Source organism: Bubalus kerabau, chromosome 16 (assembly GCF_029407905.1).
Source record: "Bubalus kerabau isolate K-KA32 ecotype Philippines breed swamp buffalo chromosome 16, PCC_UOA_SB_1v2, whole genome shotgun sequence".
In the NCBI taxonomy this organism is placed as follows: Eukaryota; Metazoa; Chordata; class Mammalia; order Artiodactyla; family Bovidae; genus Bubalus; species Bubalus kerabau.
The window spans coordinates 8,241,176-8,259,486 of NC_073639.1; the positions used below are offsets into that span (position 1 = coordinate 8,241,176).

General features: G+C 45.2%; 1 protein-coding gene and 1 long non-coding RNA gene across 5 annotated transcripts in view; both read right to left on the bottom strand.

Annotated features, from left to right (window-relative positions):
* TMEM131L (transmembrane 131 like) overlaps positions 1-11,851 on the bottom strand; it is a 173,272-nt gene extending 161,421 nt beyond the window's left edge. For all 4 annotated transcript variants that reach the window (XM_055550033.1, XM_055550034.1, XM_055550032.1 and 1 more), the window contains exons 1-2: positions 11,645-11,851; positions 10,894-10,964 (exon numbers count right to left, since the gene is read on the bottom strand). In XM_055550033.1, the coding sequence (XP_055406008.1) occupies positions 10,894-10,964; positions 11,645-11,768 (195 nt within the window). In that variant the 5' untranslated portion in view covers positions 11,769-11,851. The remainder of the gene's footprint in view (positions 1-10,893; positions 10,965-11,644) is intronic.
* A 3,059-nt stretch (positions 11,852-14,910) lies between these two features.
* LOC129629851 (uncharacterized) lies at positions 14,911-16,513 on the bottom strand. Its single transcript, XR_008703349.1, has 2 exons — positions 15,827-16,513; positions 14,911-15,182 (listed from the first exon to the last, which is right to left on the bottom strand). It is a non-coding gene; the product is annotated as an uncharacterized LOC129629851 (long non-coding RNA).
* Between the last annotated feature and the right edge of the window lie 1,798 nt (positions 16,514-18,311).

Genomic DNA, 18,311 nt, shown 5'->3' on the forward strand with positions numbered 1-18,311 from the left:
ACCACGAGTAAATCCGATTGCTAGTGGGAAGCTGCTATATACGCAGGAAGCTCAGCTCGGTGCTCTGAGATGACCTAGAGAGGTGGGAGGCTGGGAGGCTCAAGAGGGAAGGGATGCGTGAATACGTATAGCTGACTCTTCACCACTGGAGACATGGGTTCAATCCCTGGATCAAGAAGATCCCCTGGAACAGGAAATGGCAACTGGCTCCAGAGGAGGCTGGAGGGCTACAGTCCATGGGGTTGCAGAGAGTCAGACATGACTGAGCAACTGAGTACACACACACACACACACACACAGCTGATTCACTTCATTGTACAGTAGAAACTAATGCAGTATTGTAAAGCAATTATACTCCAATAAAAAAATAATAATAAAATTTTAACAAATAAAAAGACTGCTGCATTCAACCCATCCTGTGTGTCAGTCCCTGTGTGGCCCATCTTCCTCAACATCAGTCATTACTTACAGACCCAGCAGTCAAGGTCACCATGTTAATCTCTGCTCAAGAACCTGGCTCCAAGCTCCTGAACTGGGAATTGAGCAACCGACACTTGACTTTGACACACTCACCCCAATCTCTACAGCCACACTTCAGCAGGGATCTGGCTCCCATTCAAAACACAAGCATAAAACATGCCCCCCTGTGACAGAGTGTTAATGCAGGACTCTAAGTGGACCACAGCAAAGAAATAGAGGAAAACAACAGAATGGGAAAGACCAGAGATCTCAAGAAAATTACAGATACCAATGGAACATTTCACACAAAGATGGGCACAATAAAGGGCAGAAACAGCAGAAGAGATTAAGAAGAGGTGATAAGAATACACAGAACTATACAAAAAAGGTCTTATGATCTAGATAATCAAAATGGTGTGGTCACTCACCTAGAGCCAGACATACCAGAGTATGAAGTCAAGTGGGCCTTAGGAAGCATCACTACAAAGTTACTGGAGGTGATGGAATTCCAGCTGAGCTATTTCAAATCCTAAAAGATGATGCTGTGAAAGTGCTGCCCTCAATATGCCAGCAAATTTGGAAAACTCAGCAGTGGCCACAGGACTGGGAAAGGTCAGTTTTCACTTCAATATCAAAGAAAGGCAACGCCAAAGAATGCTCAAACTACAGCATAATTGCATTCATCTCACACGCTAGCACAGAGAAGGCAATGGCACCCCACTCCAGTACTCTTGCCTGGAAACTCCCATGGATGGAGGAGCCTGGTAGGCTGTAGGCCATGGGGTCGCTAAGAGTCGGACATGACTGAGTGACTTCACTTTCACTTTTCACTTGCATGCATTGGAGAAGGAAATGGCAACCCACTCCAGTGTTCTTGCCTAGAGAATCCAAGGGACAGGGGAGCCTGGTGTGGTGCCGTCTATGGGGTCGCACAGAGTCGGACACAACTGAAGCAACTTAGCAATAGCAGCACACGCTACCAAAGTAATGCTCAAAATTCTCCAAGCCAAGCTTCAACAGTACGTCAACAGTGAACTTCCAGATGTTCACGCTGGATTCAGAAAAGGCAGAGGAACCAGAGATCAAATTGCCAACATCTACTGGATCACAGAAAAAGACAGACAGTTCTTGCTTTTTGTTAGTCTCCTGCTTTATTGACTACACCAAAGCCTTTAACTGTGTGGATCATAACAGACTATGGAAAATTCTTCAAGAGATGGGAATACCAGACCACCTGACCTGCCTCCTGAGAAATGTGTATGCAGGTCAAGTAGCAACAGTTAGAACTGGACATGGAACAGACTGGTTCCAAATCAGGAAAGGAGTACCTCAAGGCTGCACACTGTCACCCTGCTTATTTAACTTATACGCAGAGTACATCACGCAAGATATGGACTGGATGAAGCATAAGCCGGAATCAAGATTGCCAGGAGAAATATCAATAACCTCAGATATGCAGATGACACCACCCTTATGGCAGGAAGTGAAGAACTAAAGAGCATCTTGATTTCTGAAAGTAAAAAGAGGAAAGTGAAAAAGTTGGCTTAAAACCCAACATTCAGAAAATTAAGATCATGGCATCCAGTCCCATCACTGCATGGCAAACAGATAAGGAAACAATGACAGACTTTATTTTTGGGGGCTCCAAAATCATAGCAGATGGTGACAGCAGCCATGAAATTAAAGGACGCTGCTCCTTGGAAGAAAAGCTATGATCAACCTAGACAGCATATTAAAAAGCAGAGACATCACTTTGCCAACAAAGGTCCATCTAGTCGCAAAGCTATGGTTTTTCCAGTAGTCATGTATGGATGTGAGAGTTGGACTATAAAGAAAGCTGAGTGCCGAAGAATAGATGCATTTGAACTGTTATGTTGGAGAAGACTCTTGAGAGTCCTTTGGACTGTAAGGAGATCCAACCAGTCCATTCTAAAGGAGGTCAGTCCTGATTATTTATTAGAAGGACTGACGCTGAAGATGAAACTCCAGTAATTTGGCCACCTAATGCGAAGAACTGACTCACTAGAAAAGACCCTGATGTTGAGAAAGATTGAAGGTGGGAGGAGAAAGGGACAACAGAGGATGAGATGGTTGGATGGCTCACCAACGTGGTGGACATGAGTTTGAGTAAGCTCCAGGAGTTGGTGATGGACAGGGAAGCCTGGCATGCTGCAGTCCATGGGGTCACAAAGAGCATGACTGAGCAAGTGAACTGAAATGACATGTCCATCCCAAGCTCCCTAACTATCCCTTCCCCTCATCCTCCCCCCTGGCAACCCTAAGTTCATTCTCTGAGTCTGTAAATCCCTGTTTTGTAAAGAACTTAATTTTATCATTTCTTTCTAGATGCTACATATAAAGGATATCATACGATGTATCTTCTCTAACTTCACTCAATGACAATTTCCAGGTCCATGCATGTTGCTGCACATGGCACTGTTTCATTCTTTTTAATGCTGAGAAACAGTACATTGCATACATGTAGCACATCTTCCTGATTCGTTCCTCGGCTGATGGACATTGAGGCTGGGTCCATGTTTTGGCTATTGTAAACAGTGCTGCAAGGAACACTGGGGCACACGTATCCTTTTAGATCACGTTTTTCTCTTGATACTCGACCAGGCGTGGGACTGCAGAGTCATATGCCTACCTTGACCTCTTAAATTAAAACTGTAATTCCTACTGTCCAAATCTTCCTCCAGTCTGCCACCACATTATCACTGATGCCCTTCTAACAGAGTACATAACTTACAATTTTGTCTACTTCTCATTTATCACCCATATGCCTCCATTAAACAGGCAGCTCAGTGCGGGCAGTGGTTTTCTTTCCTTGTTCCCCGTGACAGCCCCAGCACGTCAAACAGTGCTCAGCCCACAGTATGTGTGCCATAAATGTCTGCAGGGCTAAGCACAGTCTGTTTCCTAAATACTAGTGAGTACTGCCCCATACCTGTCAGAAAGCTATTATCAAAAAGACAGAAGATCACAAAGGCTGGAGAAGATGTGGAAAAAAGGGAACCCTCGGGCACTGCCGGTGGGATGTACTGTGGCGCAGCCGCTATGGAAACAGTATGGAGGTTTCGCAAAAAATTAAAACCAGAACTACCATACGATCCAGCAATTCCATGTCTGAGTATTCATCCAGAGAAACTAAAACACTAACTTGAAAATATATATAGTAGATAGATATATATACATATCTAAGCTCACTGCACCATTATTTACAGTAGCCAACACAAAGACGCAACCTAAGTTGTAATCTAAGTGTCCACTGATGGATGGATGGATAAAGAACATGTGGTATGAAAACACACTGGAATATTACTCAGCCATATTAAAAAAATGAAATCTTGCCATTTGTAACATGAACAGACTTTGAGGGCATCATGCAAGGTGAAATAAGTCGAACACCAAATTCCGTATGATCTCGCCTATTTGTGGAATCTTTAACAAAACAAAACAAAAAAACAGAACACCAAGTTCACAGATCCAAGGAACAGATTGGTGGTTCCCAGGGGCAGGGGGACGGGGGTTGGGCAAAATGAATGAAGGATGTCAAAAGGTGCGGACTTCATTTATAAAATGAGTAATTTGTCACAAGGATATAATGTAGAGCCTGGTGACCACAGTAAATAATATTGTACAGCATGTGTGAAATTGGCTGAGAGAGTAAATCTTAAAAGTTCTCATCACAAGAAAAAAATGTTTGTTACTAGGTATGGTAATAGATCTTAACTAGACTTATTGAGACTTCCCTGGTGGGCCAGGCTTCCAATACAGGGGGTGCGGGTTCAATCCCTAGTTGGTGAAGTAAGATTCATATGGCATGGCCAAAAACTAAAAAATAAATAAAAGTTAACTAGACTGACTGTGGTGATCATTTTTCAGCAGCTCCAAGTATAGAATCATTATGGTGTAAACCTAAAACTCATGGAACATTTTATGTCAATTATAGCTCAATAAAAATTTTTTCCAATTAAAAATGTTAATAGCAGTAGATATAACTATTTTTTAAAACTCAATTAAGCAAGTTTTTAAAATTTGAAACTGAACATCCATTTATTTCTCTCAGACGTGGGCACTTTATCAGCACCACGGTATTTTTCTGGTCAGACGGCATTAAAACTCACACAGGAGCAAGGGGGCCAAAAGCCCGATCTCATGCTGAACATCTCCAGGGTTCAAATTCCATGACTGCTGCGTGCTTATCACCTTGGACAAGTTACTTACCCACTGTGGGGTCTCAATTTCCTCATCTGAAATCAGCTCTCAACACTTCATAGCTTCTGGAGTCTTAGCATGAGTTAACATCCGAGGGTGTTATAGAATGGGAAAGACTAGAGATCTCTTCAAGAAAATTACAGAGACACCAAGGGAACATTTCATGCAAAGATGGGCACAATAAAAGACAGAAATGGTATGGAACTAACAGAAGCAGAAGATATTAAGAAGAGGTGGCAAGAATACACAGAAGAACTGTACAAAAAAGAGCTTCATGAGCCAGATAATCACGATGGTGTGATCACTCTCCTGGAGCCAAACATCCTGGAATGTGAAGTCAAGTGGGCCTTAGGAAGCATCACTACGAACAAAGCTAGTGGAGGTGATGGAATTCCAGTTGAGCTATTTCAAATCCTAAAAGATGATGCTGTGAAAGTGCTGCACTCAATATGCCAGCAAATTTGGAAAACTCAGCAGTGGCCACAGGACTGGAAAAGGTCAGTTTTCACTTCAATCCCAAAGAAAGGCAATGCCAAAGAATGCTCAAACTACCACACAATTGCACTCATCTCACATGCTAGCAAAGTAATGCTCAAAATTCTCTAAGCCAAGCTTCAACAGTACGTCAACTGTGAACTTCCAGATGTTCAAGCTGGATTTAGAAAAGGCAGAGGAACCAGAGATCAAATTGCCAACATCCACTGGATCACAGAAAAATTCAGACAGTTCTTTTTGTTAGTCTCCTGCTTTATTGACTACACCAAAGCCTTTGACAGTGTGAATCACAACAAACTATGGAAAATTCTTAAGAGAGATGGGAATACCAGACCACCTGACCTGCCTCCTGAGAAATCTGCATGCAGGTCAAGAAGCAACGTTAGAAACAGACATGGAACAACGGACGGGTTCCAAATAGGGAAAGGAGTACATCAAGGCTGTATATTGTCACCCTGCTTATTTAATTTATATGCAGAGTACATCGTGTGAAATGCCGGGCTGGATGAAGCACAAACTAGAACCAAGAAGGCTGGGAAAAATATCAATAACCTCAGATATTAAGATGATACCACCCTTATGGCAGAAAGTGAAGAAGAACTAAAAAGATTCTTAATGAAAGTAAAAGAGGAGAGTAAAAAAGCTGGCTTAAAACTCAACATTCAAAAACCTAAGACCATGGCATCCAGTTTCATCATGGCAAACAGATGGGGAAACAATGACAGACTTTATTTTCCTAGACTCCAAAATCACTGCAGATGGTGACTGCAGCCATAAAATTGAAAGACGCTTGCCCCTTTGAAGAAAAGCTATGACAAACCTAGTCAGTATATTAAAAAGCAGAGACATTACTTTGCCTACAATGATCTGTCTAATCAAAGCTATGGTTTTTCCAGTGGTCATGTATGGATGTGAGAGTTGGACCATAAAGAAAGCTGAGCACAAAAGAACTGATGCTTTTGAACTGTGGTGTTGGAGAAGACTCCTGAGAGTCCCTTGGACTGCCAAGAGATCCAACCAGTCCATCCTAAAGGATATCAGTCCTGAATGTTCATTGGAAGGACTGATGCTGAAGCTGAAACTCCAGTACTTGGGCCACCTGATGCAAAGAGCTGACTCATATGAAAAGACCCTGATGCAGGGAAAGAGTGAAGGTGGGAAGAGAAGGGGACAACAGAGGATGAGATGGTTGGATGGCATCACCAACTCAATGGACATGAGTTTGAGCAAGCTCCGGGAGTTGGTGATGGACAAGGAGGCCTGGCGTGCTGCGGTCCATGGGGTCACAAAGAGTCAGACACGAAGGAGTGACTGAACTGAACAACTCGAGGGCTTTTAAACAATGCCAGCAGTATTCATCCCATGTTAGTATTTTTTTACGTTAACAGTGGAATCTGATGCAACCAAAAATAAACCTCTATGACAAAAAGCTTTCCAAATAGGAGGCGGTGCTTCCTGGCCTGGAGCAAGAGGCTATTTCCTTAGTACCTGAGATACTCTGCCATTTCCTGTTTCACTTTCCACTGATTTCCGTTATCTACATGCTCAGGCTTGAGAGGGTAAAATAAACAAGCTGTGGGATTTTTAAAGGCAAAAACATTTCTTATTCAACACTGTACTATCTGAACCCAGGTCAGCTCTTTGCTAGATGGACCAACCAGGCCAGAAGAGCATGGCCTCCCCATCCCATCCCACGCCATCCCAGACCAACACGCTTCTGGACCAGGTAACAGCTGCTCCTCCTCAGCAGCCATGTTCACGGCTCAGACCCTTAGGGGTGAGGCTTCTCACCCCAGCAAAGGCTGAAGAGACTAAATTAATAAATTCTCGATTGCCCTTCTTGCGCCTAGAACTAATAGAAATGTGATTATTAATAATAAGAACTCAATGTCTAAGATAGTCCATCGGCCATCTTTGAGAAAGACTAACCTCCTAAACAGGGAACTAGACAAGACACTGACCACTGCTCCTCTTTCAGCAGGAAGAACCCCTGAATGCCCCACAATGGGGCCACCAAGCGTAGATGCCCAAACTCTCTTAAGGGAAACCCAATTAGGGCAACAAGGCATACACAAGAGAAAGAAAACAAATCCATACACTCAAAGAACTCAAAGAGGTAAGAGAAATGTAGACAGTGCCAATGCCAAGATAGGGGTCAGGAAGGACTGGTCTTGGATAAACGGCAAGGCAATAGAATTCATGCTTCCATTCAACAGACCCGTGTTGGGCCTGGCTAGCCAAGGGGCAGACGAGTGTCCTGGAGGAATGAGCAAGGCCATGGACAAGGTCAGATCACAAAAGGCCTCAGGCCCAGAGTAGGTCAAACGGTTCACAGGGAATCCCAGAAGTTTCTGATCTTGGAGGAAGAGTAAGAAGGGGCACACAGCAGTGTCTTGCACACACGCAACTACTTCTTGACAATAAAATATTTGACAAAAGCATTTGCTTGGGAGTTGGCATGGTGAAAGCCTGGATGAAGCACAATCAGAGGAGAGGGAAAATTCTGTAAATCTAACTGTAAAATAACATGTTTTCTTCTCCCTTCTTGTTATCAACACAGATCAAGTTTTAATGTCCTTAGACCAAAATATTTTACAAAACAAGAGTATATAACAAAAAGATACGAATAATATAACTTATCTATGCAATTGCTGGGCACATAATAAGTGTGAGTTGCTCAGTTGTGTCTGCCTCTTCAACCTCATGGACTGTAACCTGCCAGGCTCCTCCATCCATGGGATTCTCCAGGCAAGAATACTGGAGTGGGTTGCCATTCCCTTCTCCAGGGGATCTTCCTGACCCAGGGATCGAAGCCGGGTCTCCTGCATTGCAGGCAGACTCTTGCAACAGTCTGAGCCACTATGCAATTGCTAGGCACATACTACTGCTCAGTTATCTGCATGGGCTCAGCCCCTTCAAAGCAGGAAAGCTGTTCCACACTCTCCAGTGACCAAATATAGGGGTCAGATGAGAATACTGCCACAATAATAGGAAACCTGCATTAAGCACTCACTAAGTTCAAGGCACTTAATCGGCACAAAATCCTGAGATCAGTACCACTACTAACCCCGTTTTGCAGATGAAGAAACAGAGAGGACAGAGAGGCGGGAAGAATGGAGCTCCGAGTCAAACCCTGGAGGTCTGGCAGCTTATAACAACTCAGTTATATCTGGTTTTACTAATGATGCATTATTCAAGTTCTTGGTCTGTTAAGAGAGCCATTAGAAAAAGAAAAAAAGAAAAAAAGCCCAATCGACAAAAAAACATTTCCAAAAGAGAGAACTGTGCAAATAACAAGTGTCGGCCAGTGTTAGTATTCAATTTTGTAACACCACATCTTCGGACACTCCTATTTTACCGACCACTGACAAATCTTAGCTTCCGAAGCCATCTTTAAGTCTTCCTGAAAGCAACCCAACTTACAAATTCATTAAGCAGAAAACCTTCAAATTTAAATAACACCTATAAATAGTCTACTTTGAATTGACTCCATAACACATATGAGGGAACTTTTTCTGAAAAAATTCAAACTACTTTGAAAAGAATTCCCTAAAAATAACTCTCTTCAGAATTCTCTGCAGTTTACACCACACTGACACACACACACACACACACACACACACGCCATTTAGACAGACATGCAGCTTAGATAGATAAATACAAATAGACCCACATCTATCCCTACCCCTACCCAGGTACATGCACGGTAAAACAATTTCAAAAAAATACACATACACACAGAGATGAAATATTTAGAAAATGATTTTGAACATCAGTTTCACTTTCATTACAGCTTTGATTAAAATAGCCTAGGTATAAACGCTTCTATAGTGAACATGCCAGAGGGACAGCTTCTAAAATTCTAACACTATTTTACCAAAACAAACTATATTATACATATAAACAAAACCAGAAATTAAGAATTAAATAAAATCACTTTTGAGCCTATAAATAAAATCCTTCATCATATCAGAGACTGACATTTCCACCTCTGAGGACAGTGACTGGGCCTTCAACTACTGCTATAACAAATGAAAGTCTATAATTTACTTTCCTTTCAGTCTGGGTTGGCTTTCAACACTAACCAGTTAAGAAGAGGTAGAGGGTACGATTGAGTAAAAATGCAAATATGTATAGATATACACCAGTGCTTCTCAACCCAGGCAATTCTGCTCCCGAGAGACATTTGGCGACGTCTGGAGACATTTTTAGCTGTCACAAATTGGGGAGGGGGGGGAGGGACAAGGGGGAGAGAGAAGTAGGAGCCACTGGCATCCAGTGGGTAGGGGCAGATGCTCTAACGGCGCGACAGCACGCCAGCCCCCACAATAAAGAATTCTCCAGCCCCAAATGTTACTAACACCTCTGTGGAAAACTCTGATATACACAAATATGACCATACTTTATTTGTTAAAAGTAAATATGTCAAATGTTAAGTATGGTTCTCTCATCAGGAACTGAATGATTTCTATTTTGTTCTTTTTATCTTATTGCATTTTTTAACACTACACATTTGCCATTTACAATGGGGGGGGGAGGGATCCATTTAGGAATAAACTTTTAAGAGAAGGACAAACTGTTTGATCCCTATCCCGACAGGAGTTTTTCTCCAAGGATTGGTCTTATGCAGCACCCTGGCCTTCAGCGAAGGGTCAGGAAATTTTTCCTCTAAAAAAATTACCTCTCCACCTTGAAGTTGTTATTCATTAGCCCTGTATTAAAACGAATATTCCAAATATCTAGCAGCACTCCGAAATGTAAAACTGCACAGCATCACCAATTTCCAGCTACACATCCTGTTTTCTAAACAGCCACAAGAGACAACATAGAATTAAGTGCTACCACCAATGGAGAAAGTAATGAACATCCTCAAAACTACAGCACACAAACTGACTATTCCCTGAGGAGTCAAAGCACTCCCCCACCTACCCAAAACATGCATCTCCCATGCTGTGCATGCATACTGTCGCTGCTCAAAGACACTCAACAATATTATATTTAAATATGTACATCTGCAGTCAATGAAAATTTCTCCTAAAGTTAAAAAACCTTAAACACAAAGGTTTTGCTGTACTCTATGGCAGTGGTAAACCCTGGATGATGCCAAATGTCCAACCAATCTTTACCAACGATTTTTCCACATGCCATCATTATATCGCATGGGGTGGGAGTGGGGGCCTTAAATCCGAGTTTTTAACAAGAGGCTGTATTTTAACACAAATTAAAGGCACTTGGAAAAGATCCAAGATCACCATCCTTTAAAGTCCCATCTTCATCCAAACAAAGCTACTTAAGGCCAATGGCAAGGACCGCTCGCTAACATTTCTGCAATCAACACTGCATCTTCCGGTGGTCCTCAGGCACACAGCACGGCTCACCGAGAGATCAGGGCATGGGCCCCTCGCCCACCCTGGACCACAGCCGGCCGAGGGGCCCGCCCTGTCCCTGGGCACCAGCGCCGCGGGCCGCGGGCCTGCTGAGGTGGCCTCGGCTCCCACCTCCTGAACTTGGGGCCGGCGTGACTCACGCCCTGTCACATGGCGCGGGAGGAGGCCGCGCAGGCCACCGTGGCCAGGTGTTCAGGCTCGGCCCGACCGTTTATTTGTCTTGCAAAGTGGCCCGAGCGCCCGCGCCGCGGGGGGGCCGCGGCCTCGGAGCCTCTCCCCCTCCCCCCGCCCCGCTCCCCGGCAGCCGCCCTGTCACCTCGGCCGTCCTCACCTGAGTGGGCAGCAGGAGTTCCCCTTCCTCCGCCTGCCACAGCTCCACCACGTTCGGCATGGGCTCGATCGCTGCACCAACACCAAAAAACATAACGCGGTTTTAATGCACGGAAAAGAAACGCTTCCTGTTTCCCGATCGTCTCCTCCGTGCACCCGCCTCACCAAAACAAGCCTCCCTTCCCTTCCAGAAGCGGAGGCCACCCGAGGAACCAGCCGCAGATCGGAACACAATGCACCCGGTGCGAGCCGGCAGCCCCTCGGACTGTGAGGCGACTGCGTGCGGACTCGCGAGTTCTCGCGCTTGTGGGGAAGGCAGGCCACCCCGCGGGACCCCGCGCTCCGCATCCCGCAGCAGCTGCAGCGGGCGAGTGCGGGACGCGGCCCTGGCGGCCGGGCTCCGGGAACAAAGCTGCAGGAAACCGGGCCGCGGCGGGGCCCCAGCGCGCGCCACACAAAGCGGGGGCTGCGCCCGGGGCGCCCGGGGCCCGCGCACAAAGGCTCCGGGGCGCGCGCGGCTAGCGGTCCGCGCCGCGGTCCCCGAGCCCCGCGACTGCCCAGCTTTCGGGTGGCCGGGGGCGCTGGAGCGGACGCCGCGGGGAGCGGAGGGCACCAGCCCGGAATTGCAGCCGCTCTCCTTCCCCCTTTCCCGTTCCTCCCCTCGCCCTCTTACAGATCTCAGCGGTTCCCCCAAAAGAAAGAGAGGGGGGGCGGGGTGGAGAGAGGAGCCCGCGGAGCGGCGCCAGGCTGACCTTGTCCCTGAGCCCCTCCCGGGCGGCCGCAGGGCAGAAGAACGTGGAAGACGCCCAGCAGGAGGTTCACGGCCGCGGCGGTGCGGCGGTAGCAGCCGGGCTGCGGGCGTCGGGGCCCCGCCATGCTGCTGCTCGCGCTCCTCTCGGCTGGTCGCCGCGCTCACCGCCCGCTCGCTGGCGCCCCGGCCGCCTCGCCCGGGCCCGCCCCCGCGCCGCCCGCTCGCCTAGCTCCGCCCCGCCCCGCGCCGCCGCGCCGCCCCCGCCCCGCCGCCGCCGCCGCCGCCGCAGCTGCTGCCGGCCCGCCTCGGGCGCGCCGCTCGCTTCGCGCGTGTGCGCCACAGATAGGGAGGGACGGAACGCCGAGGGGCGCGGGGAACGTGGACAATGCGAACGCCGCGGCCGCCGCCCCGCCCCGCGCGGAATGCACGGCCGCGGGCCCGGCTCTAGGCCCCTTGGCGGCCGCCTTCCCCGAGGCGGGGGCTCCGGGCATTTTCCGCGACCGTGACAGGGGCTCTGAGAGCCGGCGGGAGGGATCCCGGGCCACTGTCGCCAGGAACTTTGAGGTGGTTTCCGCTTGGTTTGGGCACGCGGGCCACGATCGCGTTATGACCCACGGGGACGCCGGGTGGTGGTGGGTGGTGGGATGAGGAGTCGCCCAGCGGGAGGCCCTGGGCAGGCTATTAGTGGAAATAATGCACTGGTTGTCCGGAAAGGCGAGTGCAGCCACATGGCTACTGCCAGTCTGCAGCGAGGGTATCCGGTGGCTGCGAAGTCTGTAATTTAACATAAAAAGAGCTCCCCCCAAGACCCGAGAGGCTGACCTCAGCGCCGCGTGGCGGTGGCGCGCCCGGCACCCTCGGTGGAGACCGTCCAGTTGTAACAGGTGGGGAAGCCTCTTCGGAGAGGATTTACAGTTTCAAAGACCCTGCACACACTCCTTTTCGGATTCCTATTGCAAAATTTAGCCAGCCTCTTCTGAAATCTGGCTGCGGTCTGGGACGTGGTCAGTTGCCTGTCTCTAACATTCCCGCGGAAATATAAGTGATCCTCGGAAATGTGTTTTCTGGCTCCATTTTTTGATGCCTAGAACCAAAAAGTACACATAAGATCGGAGATTTAAGTTAATGCCGTGCCAACGGGATCAACAGCAAGGGTTTATTCAGGAAGCCATTTACACAAGCTGGAAATATTGGCAGTCTTAAGATATTTTTAGTTAATTTGCTGCTTCCAGAGTAGCTTGTATGAAATTCAGAAAATAAGAGCAATATAAAGAAGGGAAGTGACCGGGGCACACCTGTCTGCTTACATTGATCCTCTGTTTAATTGCTTCTGGTGCCTTAGAGTCTAGACAATGGCAAAGCAGTGGTCGAATAGCAGGACAGATGCAGAGGGAACTAAGTCAATTATGGATCCTCTCTTTCCCAAGGACATAATACAGTACTATGAACCCAGCCTCACACTGTCTGGGCATAACTCTAAACAAGGTTAAATAGCCTAATTGCTTGGCCAGAACTTAACATTTAAGAAGATTAGCATAAATATAAAACCTCCATGTTAAAAATAAAAAGCATGTTGCATTATCTATACTCTGGTATCCTCCCATCCCTTGCCTTTTTCCCACTTGCCTGCCAGCATCTACCTTTCCCTAGCAATAATCTCCAGTCCCAAACCAGCATGTCCCTTTTTTCTCTTCATTTCACTTCTCTAGGTTTGCTTTTGCCCCTTTGGCTCTGAAGGTCTATCTTCTCCTGTGTTAAGGAGGCCTCTTTAGACAAGAATACTTGCCTAGTCCACTTAGGTAGTAACTGCACCTTCGAAGTATGTTTTTACATGAAAGTTCCCTCATTGACCTGTTTATTTACAATATGTATTTTTTCTAAGATTTTTTTTGAAGTAAATCATTTTTAAAGCCTTTTTTGAATTTGTTACAGTATTGCTTCTGTTTTATGTTTTTTTGGGTTTTGGCCAAGAAGCATGTGGGATCTACCTGACCAGGGATCAAACTTCCACCCTCTACATTGGAAAATGATATCTTAACCACTGGACTGCCAGGCAAGTCCCTACAATGTGTATTTATATGTCTTCTGGCCATACGACTTAGGAAGAAAAGCAAGCAAACATCGGTAACCTAACAGGTTTTATTAAATAGTTTAATAAACAGTCACAGGCAAAAACTTTTTTTTTTACTAATTTTTAAACTGTTTTACTTTTTGCTGAAACTTTTCCACACCAGCCAATACCATAGAATCAATGAAAATGGCTTAACAGATAGAAGAAAATGGCTATAGACAGTATATAAATACAGCTCTATTTTGTATTTCTACTGAAGCTTTTTAAAGGTCAGCTTAATTTTTCAAGTTGTGGTCTTGTGGACTTTACAGAGTTGGTAATGCTATTTGACTGTTGTTCAAAAGCCAGAAGTATGTCTGCAGTGCCATGGGGTTGGAGAGGGATACAGGATTACACAGCTGTCTTCTTAGATAAATCTGACCTACTTAGCCTTCTCTGGAGGTATTTTTCATGCTGACTCATGAACAACAGGAAAGTTATGGCCCATTAAGTAGCATCCCTGTTTTGAAGTAAACTTCTTCTCCAGAAAAGACTCCTGTGTCATTCATGCTATATTTCTATTATTCCCCTGTGATAATAGGTATTCTATTAGAGCTAGAAAAACTTTGCTATTAAATAATAGCCTAACTGCCTCATTTTACAGAAGAAACTGAAGCCCAGAAAAGATGAGAAATATCCACGTTACAGTGGCAGAGTTATGGAGAAGTATGTATGAAATAATGTTAGCTGAAAAAAATTAATGTAAACATGATTTAACTTGATATGCAAATTATATACAGAAGATTAAAGCATGGAAGAGACATAGAAGGTAAAAAAAGAGACATTTTACCAGAGTATATCAGTTTTAAATTAGATCTATATGTTTTTTTTTTAAACCACGTCTAAGAGCAACTAAATCTACCTTTACTTTAAACATGCAAGATACTGACCATGCTTTTGACTTACTTTACCCTTGTTCTTTTTTTTTACCAAGTACAGATGAAAACCAAGCAAGTTTATAAATATGAGTTATATCTCATCATATCCTACAGAAAATTGACAGGGAAGGGTCAAGCCCAAATCATTTATCTCTAATCCAGAGAAGATTCAACACACCAGGTTACAAGGTGGTTGTGAAGATTAAATGAGAGACTGTAGGGTAAGCATCCAGTAGGTGGGCTCACTAAATGCTTGTACTGGTATTACCATATGCCCACCCTGTGGGGATGTGCCAGACTTTCATGTATATGGTAAGTTTGATACTGACGTTCAGTTACTTGTATTACCTATTCATTGCCATTCACTGTCATCTCTTATCACTCAGACATGCTGGAAATGGGAATGATTAATGAAAATGTACACGTAACAGCTGTTTTCTAGTTCATTTATTCATTTACATTCATAGCCTCACCCCAGTGGAGACAACAAAACTAAGTCTCCTATCAGATCATCACGGCAGTCACTGCTGGGACACAAGCCTCTTCCTTGCCTGGGAAGAAAAGCACAGAAGGGATGGGATGGTTTTGAGCTTAGCAGAAACCTAGGGATTATGGTCAAGAACTCTTGAGATGCAGCCTGCCCCCATGACTCAGGAGGACCCTTCTCGCTCTTTATTCCACTTGATCTCATTGCTGGAATTCTCCAGGCCAGAATACGGGAGTGGATAGCCTTTAGCTTCTCCAGGAGATCTTCCCAACCCAGAGATTGAACCCAGGTCTCCCGCATTGCAGGCAGATTCTTTACCAGCTGAGCCTCAAAGGAAGACCTTATCTCATCTCAGGAAGCATCAATTAAGTATTCACACCTTTTTCCAACTACACATTTTGTTGAATAACTGTCCTTTCCCACTGTTGGACCATCAGGCAATTTGGCAGGAGCAGCAGTAGCCACAGTTAAAAACTCATCTTTTCTGTGTTTTTTAAAAATTCATAAAACCATGCAATAAAAAACGTACATTTTACAGTATAAAAATTAACTGATTAAATTTTATTAGATAGCTTCCAATAAAATTAAAGTAAAAAACTTTAAAGAGAAGCTAGAATGTGATTTACACAGGATGCCTTGAGTGTGGTCCTGCTACATGTTTAGTTATGATTAAATGAATAAGAAATGAATAAAAAAAAAAGTAATCACCTTCCCAGCCTCCTTTGCAACTTGGCATGGCTATTTGGCCAATTTCTGGTCAATGTGATGTAAGCAGACTTCTACTGGCATGGCTTCAAGAAAAGTTATTGTTTTCCTGATGAAGAGGAATAGACTCAGCTAGTACAAGAGTTTTGCTCCGTGTTCTTCTTCCTGCTGGAATATAGATGTGATGCCCTGAGGTTTGGCAGCCTTCAGATAAGCCTGAGGAAGCAAACCCCTGCTGAGGATGGTGCATTGGAAAGGTGAAGTGTTGATCCTAGAGGATTTCTAGAATTGCTGGATTATCTACCTTTCAACATCTTGTTTGTAAGCAGAAATAACCCCTTCTTATTGTAGTCAAATTTTCTGTTACTTCCAATCAAAAAAAATCCCAAGTGAAGGAAAGAAAAAAATCAATACAAAAATGGAAGTGAACCATAATCATTTACAAGAACCAGTCTCAAAGATATTAACAGAATGCTCATATAACAAGAGAAAACAGCAAAGTAATACTTGGTTTGTTTTACAAGTGCAAATTAAAAGAACTATCATATCATTTTATATCAACTAAATTAGCAAAGTAAATAAAAGCAACAAAAATAAATACTGATTGATAGCTGCAGAGAAACAGTTTTATTACTTAGTAAACTAGTTTATTCTCCAGAGAAGAGCCTGTCCCCCCAGGGCCGTCCCTGTAAGTCTGTGGGAACTACACACCCAGCCCCTGTGGCAGACAGCTCTATACCGTCCAGGAGGTTGTCCTCACCTCCTCAATCTACTTTGCAGCCATTACCTCCTAAGCCCAACCTTTGAAAGTAAGAGGACCCAGGTCTTGGTCCTGTATTCTTTCTCTCTCTCTAGATCCAGCCCCGTGCCTTTAAATATTATTTATAAGCTAAAAGTCTCAAGTTTAGAATTTTAGCCTAAACCTAAGGTTCCACACTTACATATCCAACTGCCTGCTTGCCATATCCATTTGAATGGCTAATAAGTGTCTCAAACTGAACATGTCCAAACTCTTGACTGCACCCATCCAAACCTGTTACATCCCTACTCTTCTTAACCTCCCGCCCATGGCAGTGCCATCTACCTGTGCATGCGTGCCTGACTATTTGTGATCCCATAGACCATAGCCCACCAGGCTCCTCTGTCCACAGGATTTCCCAGGTAAGAGTACTGGAGTGGGTTGCCATTTCCTCCTCCAGGGGATCTTCCCGACCCAGGGATCAAATCTGAGTCTCCTGTATCTCCTGCATCGTAGGCAGATTTTTTTACCCGCTGAGCCATCAGGGAAGCCATCTACCCAGTTGCTGAAACCAAAAGTCAAGGAGTCATTTTTTTTAATTAGTCTTTTTTTTTTTTAATTGTATAGTTGTTTCACAGTGTTGTGTTGGTCTCTGCTGTACAACAAAGGGAATCAGCTATATGTGTATGTATATCCCCTCCGTCTTGGGCTTCTCTCCCACTCCACCGGCCCTGTCTTCCCACCCCTCTAGGTCATCAGTGAGCATTGAGCTGAGCTCCCTGTGCTATACAGCAGGTTCTTACCCGCTATCTGTTTTACACATGGTAGCGTGTATATGCAATCCTAATCTCCCAATTCATTCCACACGCCCTTCTCCACTGCGTCCACATATCCATTCTCTATGTCTGCATCTCTACTCCTGCCCTGCACAAGTAGGTTCATCACTACCATTTTTCTCGATTTCATATGTGTGTTAATATGCGATATTTGTTTTTCTCTTTCTGATTTACTTCACTCCATATGCAGACTCTAGGTCCATCCATGTCTCTACAAATGACCCAGATTCGTTCCTCTTTATGGCTGTAATATGCAAGGTGAAAGTGAAAGTCGCTCAGTTGTGTCAGACTCTTTGCAACCTCATGGACTGTATGCAAGGAGTCTATTTAATTCCACTTTCCTTTATAGCCTCTAACTCTCTGAGCAAGTCCTGAAGCACTCCCCTCTCCTTTATTCCTCAGCCACTAGCCCGACATCTGAATCTTGGGACGTCAGCACCCTGTCGCTCATGGAGACACCCAAGGTTACCTTTTACTGGTCCCTCTGCTTCCACGCTCATCACATATCTTGGCTGGACTGTGGCCAAAATGATCTTTGTAACATAGATTTCATATCATCTATAAAACCCTTTGGTGGTTTCCCATATAATTAGGATAAAATCTAAACTCCTGTCCTCGTCCTTTCAAGGAACTGAGCAGTCTGGCCTTGCCTGCCTTTCTGGCCTCATCTTCCACAGGCTTCCCCTTGACAACTGCTCTTCAGCCCGGGGGCTGTGTGTTCCCCAAGCTCACCAGGCCTGATCCCCATCCCAGGGCCTTTGTACTTGCTGTGTTCTCTTCTCAGAAATCCCTCTGTCCTTACAAGCACACGTCTGGCTCCTCCTCATCACAGACACCGGGCTGCTGCTGTGCATGCTCATGTCTGGGGAGCCCGGGGACTGGACTCCAGCTCGAACGCTCCAAGCCAGACCCT